This window comes from Motacilla alba, chromosome 8 (assembly GCF_015832195.1).
Source record: "Motacilla alba alba isolate MOTALB_02 chromosome 8, Motacilla_alba_V1.0_pri, whole genome shotgun sequence".
NCBI classification, from domain to species: Eukaryota; Metazoa; Chordata; class Aves; order Passeriformes; family Motacillidae; genus Motacilla; species Motacilla alba.
In genome coordinates this window covers 6,190,975-6,204,575 of record NC_052023.1, presented here as the reverse complement: position 1 = coordinate 6,204,575, position 13,601 = coordinate 6,190,975, and the positions used below count along the sequence as shown (strand labels likewise).

At 43.2% G+C, this 13,601-nt stretch overlaps 1 protein-coding gene across 1 annotated transcript in view; it reads right to left on the bottom strand.

Annotated features, from left to right (window-relative positions):
• FAF1 (Fas associated factor 1) overlaps nucleotides 1-11,565 on the bottom strand; it is a 149,093-nt gene extending 137,528 nt beyond the window's left edge. The window contains exon 1 of the mRNA XM_038144133.1: nucleotides 11,280-11,565. Within this exon, the coding sequence (XP_038000061.1) occupies nucleotides 11,280-11,324 (45 nt within the window). The 5' untranslated portion in view covers nucleotides 11,325-11,565. The remainder of the gene's footprint in view (nucleotides 1-11,279) is intronic.
• Nucleotides 11,566-13,601: the final 2,036 nt, after the last annotated feature.

The following is a 13,601-nucleotide window of genomic DNA, read 5'->3' as shown; positions in this document are numbered from 1 at the left end:
GTCAATTCACTATCCCTTGGGTAACTTACTCTTCAAAAACTGAGAGAGACTAAGAGCATGGAAAACTCTTTGAGTCCAGGCCACAAACCTGCTCAGAAGGACGGCTGAATTATCCAGATCAGCAGCTTGAAAACAACAAACCACTCAGAGCTGTTCTGAGTAGCATTTGAGCTATAGCAATGGATATTACCTATCTCCTTGCCTATTTCCTGTGTAAAAGAACCAAGATTTACCTTACTGTTTCATGCACCTCTTCAATTACAACCAGACAATTAACAGACACACTTCAACTCCCTGCCAGGTTTTGCAGATCTCCAAAAACAGGGAGTCTACAACCTCTCTGGGCATTTTGTTCCAGTGCTTTACCACTGAGAATTGTTTTTCCTTATATTTAATTATAATTTCCCAAGCTGTAACCTATATCCACTGCCTCTCACCCTCAGACTCCAACTGCAAGAGAAATTTGATTCTGTATTGTCTGTTATCACCTACTGTACAACTGAGACAGGAACTGGATCCTCCTGCAGCCTCCTCTCCCAGGCTACACAAAGCCAGCTCCCTTAACATCACCTTTCACACAAAAATGCTCCAGCCTCCTCCCTTCCTGGGTAACCCTTCACTGGACTTGCTGTGGTTTGTCAGTGCAGTGGCTGATAGTGAACCCAGTGCTCCTGGCAGCAGTGGTCTCACCTGGACAATGAGAAAGAATGGCCTCCCTCAGGCTCCTGGAACACTTGTACAGCCCACTAAGTGGCTATTACTGCTTCTAGAAAAATCCTTAAGTACCCTTTCCAAGCATTCCTAACAAAAATCAGGTTTCTGTTTGCAAGATTTTTAAACAATCCAATCCTGAGTTTCCTCTTTCTGGAGTCAAGCATAGTACTTTGCTTCTTTTTCCCATCCATTATGAGGAGAATGGCTCAGTAATCAAGGATAATTATCAAGTCTATAAAGAACCAAGGCTAGCTCCAGATTGTATCAGCTAGAAATCCACTCAAACCCAGAAAGATTTAGGATACTAATTCACCCATGACATGTTAATAAATCAGAAAATTTTCTTCAAACTCGCACATACACTGTTGCAATGCTGATTACTTCAAAGCTACTGAAACTAAGTGTAACACTTCTTCCCCTAAAACAGGTAAAGTTAAGCCATTATGCCTAGCCAAGCGAGTAAAGGCTTTAGTAGCATAATATCAAATTTAAGATGCCTGTGGAACTCCCTTCTGGGCTATCAAGAGATGCAGCACATTTAGACACTCACAACTTAGATTTTTTGGTACCTCAGTTCTTCTCATCCCAGAGTCCCACCAGTATCAGGATCACCTCCACAGACTTCATCAGCTCCACCCCTCTGTGGCATCCCTGCTCGTTCTAACCCTGCAACAGCCCTAGCAGTGTATCGAGACTGTTCTTAATATGAGTCATCCGTGGTTATTAAATTAACTTTTACTTCTGTTTCAGACAAACACTTAAAAAACAACTTCCAGGCATATCGACCAAGACACAGACTGAAAGGTCACCTACTGCAAGCATCTAACTGAAGAGATAAGAATGCTTCTCTGTTTTTTTTCATAACTCAGAAGACCATCTGGTAAAAATTAAGCAGATTCACCAGCTGTTCGTTTAGCAAAAACAAGCTAATTTACTCACCAGCATCAGAAATCAAGAAAGGGTTTTAGGCAAATATGCCAGAATAAAGTTTGCCCAATGCATTTCAACTCCCACACCCAACTATTTACAAATTTCATCATTCTCTTATTTGAGCATCCCCTTAAGCAAAGTGAGGTGGGGAGGGAAGAGGGGAGAAGGAAAAATAATATTTATGAAGGTCACAGAAGACATTTCAACCTGTAGCTACCAAGCAGACAGGAGTGAACTTTGCCCACACTCTGAGATGACTGCAAGCCTTCCAAACAAAGCAAGCTGGGGACAAAGTCTAAACTGGTAGCATGAAGTTCTAACCACTTCTCAGCAGAACTAACTAACTCAGCACCACACTAACCACGTTCAAATGGATTCCAGCAGACTGTGAACTCTCTCAAGACTCTGGAGCAAATTCTGATTCCAGAATACCACGAAGGCAGATCCCTAGGAAGCCCATGAGCTGAGCCAAGACATGAACTCAAGCCTCCCAAGCCCCATGCTAACACTCCAGTGTTTAAGCCACACACGTTACATACAAAGAGCAGTGGTCAAACTGAATTAGAAAACAAACCAAAAGTCAGTACCCATTAATTAGTACCCGACGCTACCAAACCCATTTGTCTTTCCTGAGGACTGAAGACAGCCTTTACCCAACAACTACAAACATGTTTTAGTTAGGATTATCCCAAAGTTTCTGTGTTTGTTTAATACTTTTATTAAGTATGTCAGTGAAGGCAAAACCCCAAGTTTTCCTGAATCATTTTGCCCTTACAGTATCACATAAGAAAAACTGATGGAAAAAAGAAAATAATTGCATGGGTCAAACAAATGCTTGCTGCACATTTGCACTCATCTCCTTTCTCCTTATTGTCTCAAAAGCAGTAGAACTTTAAAAACAACTCAATAATAAATAAAAGCCACTTTCTAGATAAGCACACAAAGGAAGAGTACTGATCCATACAAAAGAATATTTTAGTCAGCATCTCACAAACATTCTTTTTAATTTTTTGTGAAGAACACGACAGCAAGGAACAGACATACTCTTCAAAGCCTGGAAAAGGCACTAGCATGGTTTAACTCCAGCCAGCAGCCAAGCCCCATGGAACTGCTCACTCACTGCCCCAGCAGTGGGACCAGGTAAAGAATCAGAAGGGTAAAAGCTGGAAAACTCACAGTTTGAGATAAAAACAGTTTAATAGGGAAAGCAAAAGCCACCCACAGAAGCAAAGCAACACAAAGAAATAATTCCCTGCTTCCCATGGGCAGGCAGGTGTTCAGCCACCTCCAGGACAACAGGGTCCCACCACATGTAGCAGTTACTTGGGAAGACAAACACCAACACTCTGAAGATCCTCTCTTCCTCTTTCTTTCATCCACTTCATACACCAAGCATGATGTCATATGGCCTGGAAAATCCCTTTGGTCAGTTTGGGTCCCCTGTCTCAGCTGTGGCTCCTCCCAATTTCCTGTGCACCCCCAGCCTCCTTCCCCATGTAGCAGTATAAGAAGCAGAAAAGGCCTTGGCTCTGAGCAAACTCTGCTCAGCAATAACAAAAACATCTCCTTATTATCAACTCTGTGTTCAGCACAAATCCCAAGCAGAGCCCCATAACAGCCACTAGGAAGAACATTAACTCTACCCCAGCCAAAACCAACAGGCATCCAGAGCAGGGAAACAGCAGCACATTCAAACTCCAAGCACAGGTCATACCAATAGCACAGGCCAACAAGGGCTGAAAAGAAAAAAACACAAGAAACAGCTTTCTAAAGACATTAATATTATATAAGCTTTTAAAAGCATCAGGACAAGAAAGCCTGACAGTAAGTCAGTGGGACCAAAGGAAGAAAACAGTAAATAAGTACTCAAAGAAGGCAAGGGCATATCAGAAAAGCTACATGAATTCTGTGCACTGATACCCACTACTGAGGAACTTCGAGACCATCCTGTAACACAGCTGATCTGTACAGAAAACACTGTCATCCTAAAATGTCAGCAGAGACACACAGAGCAAACCACTAAATTTGTGAGAGTCCCCAGAACTCTAAAGGAACTTAAACACAAGTTTTTTCACAGCAGACTCCTCTTTAAATCAGTTTGATTAAAGGTGAAATCAACACCACATTCCCACAGCGTTGTGGTGTAAACCAGAAGGGGTTACTATTTCTACAGTTTCAAATTTGACTTGTGTACTAATAAGAAACAGCAGAAATTCCAATAAACAACATAGAATAGGCTTACTGTGTACATGTATGTACATGTACACTGAGGAAAAGTGAACACAGCTTCTTTAGAGCAAATTCACATATCACCAAACTACTCAAATGTCTCTCAAGAACTCAGTCAGTTGAAGAACACAAGACTAACTCAAGCTAGCACAGTTTATTTCCAAAGTTTTACAACAAACCCCATAATCAAGCTTTCAAAATGCTGACTTCCAGAAACTAGGATGAGGCAAATCCATTCGCATTCTGTTTCTTTCTGCTCTTTCCTAAGGACCAGCCACTGCTGTAGAAAAGACATTAGGTCAGCTGGGTCTTCGATCTGAGCTGATATGGCACCTTTGGTATTTGCTCACACAAACAACCTGACCTTTAGGAAAAAAAAAAATTATAGAAGTGACTCAGTTTCAGTGTTCTTGTCTTTACAAATTGTTTTCTGCAATAGTTAAAAATGAAACTTATATAAAATAACCCAAGGGCTAACGTATTCTGTTCTAGTTTCAAAATGTCTCTTAAGAACTTCAGCTTTAATGAATTATCTTTTGACAGCATTAACTACTGCTGTGGAACAAAGACCTGCTCAACCAGTCAGACATAGAGGACCAGGAGATGACTATTTCAATAGACCAAACAACATGTCATGCATACATGAGGGCTTTGATTTCCTCTTTGAGCAGTTTCTTTTTACAATTGCACATTAACTAGTCAACTCTAAAAAATGGGCTTAATTAGTAGGTATCAATCCAGCCAGTAAGCATGTCATTTCCTTTCATCCAAATAATGAGGGACGAGTAAAATGTTAGGTACTTCCCCAGGCCTTTTATTCTAGTTCCTACAGTAGTTAAAGGAAAGGACTCATCTAATGGCTGCCCCACACATGCACAAATTTATTCACTGACTAGAAAAATATGAGATCCTATCAAAGATATGCCATGTAGTTCCTTTAAAAAGCTACCTTCTGCTTCTAGTATGGGAGTGTGTGAAAACTGGGCTTGCAATGGTAACTGAACCATAAGAACTGCCCAAACACAGAGGAAAACTCTACCCTTTCAGGCTTTCCAGCTCCAACACAATGTTCTCAAGATGGGAAATTCTCAAGGCCCCTTAAGACATGTAGCAAATGGCTCAAATTCTCATCCTCTCCCACACCTCCTTCCACACAGAAATATGAACTCAGTAAGTGTAAAGTTTACTGTAATTGATCCTTGCTTACCAAGATATATTAGCCATGTGGTATTTTCAATATGACAAATAATTTTCACAGTATCTTTCAATGAAAGCCCATTCCTAGCCTTTGGGAGTACATATACCTAATAATTTCAATATTATAATTAGTACTGGTTGTCATGGCATTTGAAAAAGGATCCTACAGCTACCACCTCTCAATCTGTTTCAGTGACCTACTAACCCAAATACCTATATGAATGGGCTGATGGAAATGGTGACATGATTACTATGATGTGAAGAGTCTTTTCAAGGTAATTGAATGAAAAAAACAGAACAAACCTCTTTCTAAAGACAAATTGGTGCTCCAGTGGTAAATTATTCAGGTTCCTACAGCAGGGGTGTAATGCACACAAATCATAGTCAAAGTAGCCTCTTTCTTTTCTATACAGGTCAGTTAGTATTTCTAATTAACTATCTGCCCTTACATCAGAAAAATTAACTGGTTTTTCCATGAAGAACTATCAATGGGAATATCCAAGTTGTGTTTCTAAAAGGACACCACTCTTACTCCAACTTCTTATTTCTGGCTCTGGAACCCGCTTCACCTTCAGTTTAAAGGCCAGTAAATCAAATTAGCCTTGTTCTGATGAACCTAAACGTTGGGATGACAACTGAGCCTAAACATATCTAAAGAAATGAAACTCCAAAAACCCACAAGGAATACATTAATAGAAGTGATGGCAAAAGTGACTGGAAGCAGGCAGTGAAAATGGCAATAACCAAGCTAGAACACACTAAGCATTCAGAATGTTTTTATCATATCTCTTGGCCCTAGGGCCATTTACAGCAAACAAAACCAATTATGTTCCAAACCAAGAGGTCCAGCTACCAGTTCCAAAGGTGTTACTGACTGGCTAATGCACAAAATTATAATGTGATAAAATCCAGCAAGGATTAAAAGGAATTCTAATCAAAATGCAAATTAAGAGGCCTCACAAGTATGAACTTCAACATCCTACAGTGTCCTAAAGGCCTCTTTTTTACACTGAAAAACAGTCCTGTTATCTATTTTAAAATTTAACTAAAGATACAGTAACCTATATCCAGTAAAACAGGTCAGGTGAAGCATTGCAGAGCATCTGGGCACCTGACTATTAGAAATCCAGCAGAGCCCACTTTTAACTAAAGACACCCAGCAGGAGGTATGATTAAACAAATCTATCCCAAACCCTGACTTCCAACCTCCAGAGTTCTGGATTTCCTTCCAGCTACTGTGGAGAGATCTGCAGAGCTCAGTTCAGCACCCGCTGCACTCCACATCCTGCAGAGAGGCAACACTAAAGAGAGGTTTTGGTTTGAGTAAGAGTGAGTTTTAAGCTCAGACAGATCTGAACAAATGTACACCCAGGTATACAGGGAGACCTTCTGATGAAAATGCGGGCCTCCAGGAACTTCAAATCTTTGGAAAGCATCCTCCAGCTTATGTTTAAGCTTTGACTGGAACTCTCTTCAGCAACCACCTTTATCCAAATTCCCAAACACTCCACTGAAAGCCTGCAAAGAAAGCAAGAACAGCCCTTTCTGCCCCAGCATCTTAATGACTTAACATGTCTTTTTCTTTAAGAAATCTACACTAAGGACATCCACTTTGAGATTTGTTCAGAACCCACAGTGAGTGGTTTCACCTCATCCTATTCTTACAGAAATATTTGAAACACTTTCCAGCCCCCACCTTAAGTCACAGTCCAGGGCCAGAATCAAGGATACTGACTTGAAGCTATTCCTGTATCTGTCCACCTTTTCCACCCATCAAATCTTTATACTGGCAATAAATTAAAATGACAGAAAACCTGAGCCACCATGCCAACGAGCACAGAGGACAGCAAAGCTCATTTAGCAGCCTTAAAAAAAACACAAACGTAAATTCTACACACAGACTGTTGGACAGTGAAAACTGTTCACAACTGAGATACTCTTCTACAGGGCTGAAGCAGACAGAAACAAAAAAAAAATCAAACCAAATCAGAAACTTTATCTTGTCAGTTATGTAACAGTACTGTGTTAACCTCCAGGTGAAAAGATTCTCCAGTTTCTTTAACTTTTGCCATTCCAGAAGGAAACAAGTAGATTGAATTACAATTAGATCTTCAAAAACAAACAAAACAAAAAGTAATAAACTGAGGTATCGCTGTCATGGTAAATTTCATAATTTTAAACACAATCATTTAGTATGCTTTCTCACTTTGCTGCAACTGATGGCAATGAGGCTCTTCCTTCCCAATTCCCCCTTGCTCTTCCCACAAACCTGTTTTTATGAAAGAGATTGACACAAAGTTGAAGTTTGGGAAAAAAAAAAGACATTTTCATACACAAGTGTGTGAATCACACAAAATACTCTATTATCCAGTTTTTAAAAAATTTGGAAAAGGAAAAAACAAAGCACATACCTTGGTTTCACAATGAACATAGATGAAAGAGGGAAGAAGAAAACTACTAGAAATCCATTGTCTCAATGAAAGCAAGGATTTTTGAGTTCTGTCATTTCGCTCTGAAATCCTCCCACCCTGACCAAATCCTGACCATTATTTGGTCAATGAAAAACATGAATTCTTTGAAAGATTTCCTCCTGAAGCTCCAGAGTGCCAGATATTCTTGTAATACATGGACATGCAGGAGATGGCAACTCCACATCACCGCAACCCTTAGGCCACTGCACATTTAGGATTGTTGTGAGGACAAGCACACAGCATGAATAAAGTGGTCCTATTGGTGGACATAACTTATAAGGACAAAAAGATATTCTTGCTAATTTTAGTTCCAATCCTAAGTGAAGCTGTAAAAACAAAAGCCAAAGTGCTAGTGTGCAAAAAACATCAATAATTGACACTTCTGCCAATACTCAAAGTTTAACTTTGGGAATGAAGACCAATCTATGTCAATTAAATGAAGCTCTGTGTAACTAAATTTTACAACTTAAAAAGAAAAAAAAAATCTGTTTTCTTTATAGTGAAAAGTAGACCCCAAACTGCAAGAGATCATGAGTGTATTTGTACCATGGGAGCACCTGGGTATCCCACTGCAGATGGAAGCACACTTTGCAGTTAAACACAACAAACAATAGAACAGTTGTTAAAAAACTGGTAGAAATTAAATGTCCTTATTTCCCCCAGTATGTGAAGTATGTTGCAGCATCACTTGCCAATTCACATGCAGCTACCTTTTTGAAGAATTCATGCTACTAAAACAAGCTGTGGTGCTTTTTCCTATGGAGTTTTTCCTTTATGCCAATGACACTTTGTGGAGAAGTTCTGAATTGCATTTAGTAAAAAAGCTAAAACTTGTTTGTGCACTGAACTCCACATCAGCTACTTCCACCGAAAACAATCAGGCTACTCATGTACAAAGCAAAGCTTCTGAATAATCTTTCCTAAGTGTGGGCCTAAGAAGGAAAAGTTAGGCAGGTTGCTTATACAGCCCACATGCATGAATACGTATTTTGTGCTCCCTGGGTAGCACACAGTAGCCTCATTAAAAAGGAGAGGAAAAGAAAATAATTATAAACCACACAGAACAAGCTTAAATTGTTCTGAGACATTAGGCAAAAATATTTTGGTAGATCACTCACTGTGCCTTACTCTATACTTAAAATATTTCATAAAATTCCATGGGTGTGTGTGTATATATATACATATATATATATATATACATACAAAATACTTTTAAAAAAGAAGTAATTCTCTTTAGTATCTCCAAATGCAGAAGTAACCTGTTACTACAATCAGAGCTAAAAAGAAAAAAAAACAAATGCAATACAAGTTCCTGCTTTAGCTGAAACCCAAGGCAAAATCCCTAATAACTCTGGAAGATACTAAATAAATCCATGAAAGCTTCACAAAAGCAGCAAGAATCAGTACAATTTTTTTTTTTAATGGGGAGAGAAAACCCTTTCAGGTTTCAGAAGTTTAAAGACCACTACTCTATCCCCCTTAAACACAATTTGGGAAAAGTGAGGGTGAAATGGTGTTGGAATTTAATTCACCAAAGATTAGCTGAACTAAACTACAAAGAATTGCTTTTGAAATTTTCACTGTGTGCACCATTCTTCAACAAGACACCTCACATAAACATAGAAGATGGCAGCAGAACTCTGAGAAATATATTTATTAATTAAAAGGTACAGAAAATATAGAAGGGAAAATCATGCAGAATTACTTTGCACATAATGTTTTATTCTCCATTTTAAATTCTTAGAGAATGAGTTGCAAATTCCACCAAGTATTTAAAAGACCCAAAAACCTGTGCTGTTTTGTAACAGTCTACAGATACAAGGCCTAATAATGACTGACATTGTCATTTACTAATCTGAATCTTTAACAGCATGACAATTAACAGTTCAGTACTTCAAAATCGCGTAGACACTGGATATAATCTTAAAAAGAAATACAACTAAACAGGAAAACAAAGCTGTCTGCTGAAATACAAGAGGAAAATGTTTGGCTTCTTTTTAAGTAAGGACTGGTATATGACAAAATATTTCCTGTGTCCTAGGTTCAGACATAGTATGTCATCCACCCTTGATCTAAAACTGGCCTCTGTGACTCTACCACCCACCTGCAAGTTTGTAACGATACTTACTTGTCTTCATGGTACCAAAAACTGCAGTTGCTCTTATACTTTTATTAATGGTTTCAAAATCCAAGCACAACAATACTGCAAAATAGCAAAAAAAAACACCTACAAAGTGTAAATCTGCATTGAAAATTCTATTAAACAAATAATCTTACGTTCACCAGCCACTAACTTCATCTTCTGGGATTCCTGATTGTAATAATGTGGGATCCCACAAGAGTCTGTTCCCACTGGTATGAATTCAGAGTTGGGGTCCCAGTTTCCTTTCACAGAGTATGCTGTTCCTGGAAAAACTCCTTTGTGAAATCCCAGCCCTAAAACTGGGATGCCATCCCTTACATACACAAAAGTACTTCCACGTACAAGAAAGGAGTGCCAAGATAGTAACGTTTGGTCAGCATTTTAATGAATACAGGTGTAAGATATGGGGTACAGGAGGGGATGACAGTTCCCTGTTACCAGCTGGGAACTCCACGAGTTACATCAGTGAGATACCTGGTACCTTTTGCAACAGAGGAATTACTTAATTACATAATACACAGGAATTACTGTGCACACTACAGTCACCCTACCTGTAGCTCCAAAGAAACACACACACAGAGTGAATTGGTGGGATTACTTTTTTTTTTTTCTTTTCAACTAAATGAAATAATTTCACTGGTAACAGTATTTTAAGAAGCTGAACATACAGACAGCAGTTTTACAAATCAATTCAAGGATATCCTGGTGCCTACCCATGTAAGAACAACCACTGCAAATGGACAGAGCTTAAAAATAATATGGATGAAAAAACAAATATTAAAAAAGTATATTCAAATATCTGATTCACTTCCCAGATGTGTTTGGCTCCCCCCATTATTTCAAATGCAGGTATCTTCCACTTGGTCTTAGAAAAACAAAATAAAACAAGCAACATTAAGAAGCAATATACGCTCCTAAACACATCACGTTCACTTACAGAAAGACTTTATTCTGGGGATAAGATTTAGAAGTCTGAAGTTAAATTAAAACCCTTTTGTAGGGAGAAGGAAAGGTAACAAACAACTTTGAAGAGAATATTCCTCCCTTCTACACAAACACGCTGCTGTTTGGAATGGGGTGGGAAGAGTTTTACCGTCATCACAACAGTCATAGGCTGAGGCAACCATGGAGTTTAGTGTTGATGCTGGAATGGAAACACCTCTGTTCAGCACTAATCTGTAGTACCAGCAAGTGATTCACTACAAACACTGTGACAAATCATGTGGACTGGTGAGTTTTGTATCCTCCCTGGCATCTGCCTCTTCCAAGTGAGCTGCCTCACAGCTGTCCCAGGGCCTGGGTGGTTGCAGAGGGCAGGAACAAGCAAAGTGAATGAAAAAGCTTTATTTTATTAATTAAAAACTGAAACTCTCTAAGTTAAAGAAGACATTTTGTTCACACACCTTGAGAGAAGAGGGCACACGCTCCCCATTTCTGACAAACAAAAAAGAAGGAAAGCGAAAGCGGAGGCTTCAGAGGGTGGGCTTCACACCCACCACCCCGGACCTCCCCACAAAGAACAAGCAGCACAGCAACGAGGAGAAAGAGAAAAGCAACGAGAGGCCACGGCTGTGTGGCGGCGGCTTGAAATTTACCTGGAAATCAGCCAATATCATTTCTCGGTCCATGTTGGACGCCATTGCAGCCAGCTGCGTCCCGGCTCTGCTCGGACCCGCGCACCTGGAGCCGCTGCCGCGGGGAGGACGGGGCAGGGTGGGAGCTCAGGAGCTCATGGAGGCGCCGCGCTGCGCTCGGGCTCCCGCGGCGCCCCCGGGCTGCCCCTGCCGGGGCCGAGGAGGGGAGGAGGCAGGAGAGCGGCGGGCCGGGCGCGGGGCCGGGAGCGGGCAGCGCTGCCTCAGCCGCTGGCCCGGGAAGGAGGAGGAGGAGGAGGAGGAGAAGAAGGAGGAGGAGGAGGAGGAGGCAGCGCCGCTCCCCGCCTGCCTCCACAGCGCCTGTGTCGCACATTTTGCCTGTCATTGAGGTCGCAAAGAGGCGCTTTGCGGCCGCCACGTGACTGCCCGCCTGTCAAGCGCTCCCGGAGCCGGGGGCGGGACCGCGCCGAGCCGGGACCGCGGCGAGCCCGCGCCCGGCGGCACCGGAGCCGAGCCGAGCCGAGCGGGGGGCCCGGCCCGGCCCGGCCCGGCCCGGCCGGAGCTGCCGCAGCGGGGCCGCGGGGCGGACACAGCCTCACGTCCCGTGCCGGGGGTTGGCGGCTCCCCGGGCCCGGCCGCGGAGCGAGGTGTCCCGGCTGGGCTCCGCCGCCGGCTGCGGCCTAACGGGTCTGCGGGGACCTGGCTGCAGCCGTCCCCGGGCACTGCGGGGAAACGCGGGCCGGTGCAGCTGCCGGGGGGAGCGCGGCCCTGCCTCTCTGTGTGGGAGTGGAGCATCCATCCATCCATCCATCCATCCATCCATCCATCCATCCATCCCTCCTTGCCCCTCTCCCTCCATCCCTCCGGGACCGCGCTGGTTTCGGTGGATGCGGCGACTCGCCCCGGTTCGCGCCCCTCCGCTCCGCCGTGGCACGGTGCCCGCCCGGTGCCCCGCAGCCCCGGGAGGGCACGCACCGCCCGGCGCCCGGGGCAGCGGCGACATTTTCCACGCCTTCCGACTTGGCTCAAAAGAAGGAAATGCATTTTTCGCAGGTTTTTCTGAGCCAACACGCCGTGATCTGCACAGCGGCCCTCGCTCAGGCTTAGCAACTGTAAGATGCAATTCTATTATATACCGCAAATAAATCTGCTTTAAGTAATGCAAATCTAACTGATGCTTTCTAGGTCTGCCTCCTACAACCTGATGTTCGTGTGCCCCCCTTTGCACCGACACAAAACACACGTTTGGGCTCCAACTTGCTAGTTAGCCCAACATGTTTTGCTCTGCTTCTTTAAGTGTCCTGTGAGTGTCGTGGCTGAGGTCACGGATGCACCGAGCGGCTTTCCTGTCCCCTAACAACGCTACAGTATGATACCTTTGAACCGAGATATTCTGCCGGGTTTGGGAAGCAGCGTTCTTTATTGTTTCTCTCGTCCATCCGCGGGGGTGTCGGGGGGATTGGCGGGCTCTGCGAGCTCCCGGGGCGAGCTGCGGGGGGAGCCCGGCGCCGCCGCGCACAAACGCTGCGTGCGGAGGGGAAGCAGGGGAAGCCCAGCTGTACCTTCAGGAGGGTCCGTGATCCCAAGAGGCACCCAGGGCATGGTTTAGAGCCTGCTGCGAGCGCCTGGGCTGCGTGTCTGGCGGCGGCGGCGCTCCGGGCGGGCAGAGGCCGCACGGAAACGCCACTTAGGATGCGAAGCCACAGTGTCAGAGGAGCTGGGTTTTTACATTTTACCGTGTTCCTGCTCTAGTTTGTGTTGGCAGGGCTTGCCGAAAGGTTTTTATTGCCCGCTGACGTGAGCTTAACAATGCGAGCTCCCCACCACCGACCGGAGGGATGATAAATTAATTGCCCTCACACCTGCACCTTCCCCCCCCTCCCCAGTTTGATGTTACAGACAGTTCTGTACTAAGTAGAAGGTATGGTGCAATGCCAAGGACAGCCTATGCTAAATTACAAACAAATCCACCCACACATTACTAGAGAGTAACTGTAATAAAGGCTGAAAAGCGAGTTTTAGCAATTGGATTAAAGCCAATTAATTCCTGGCACAAACTGGAGCTATAGGTATGTTGTCAAGATCAGTTACACGGCATTCACGTCTATTACAGTCATGATTTAAATAATGATATCTATATTAGATCAAAACAGGAAGGATTTGATCCAGAACATGAAGAAAAGGTGAAAAGCTGCACGTGCCCCACATCTCAAGAAGTTCACATTCGAGTCACAGCTAAAGTTTCCGTTTGCCTTCTCACTGCCTCTCTGAGCCATTCGAGGTGGGTTTTATCCTCCAACGAGTGAGAGACAAATTAGGGAGCCG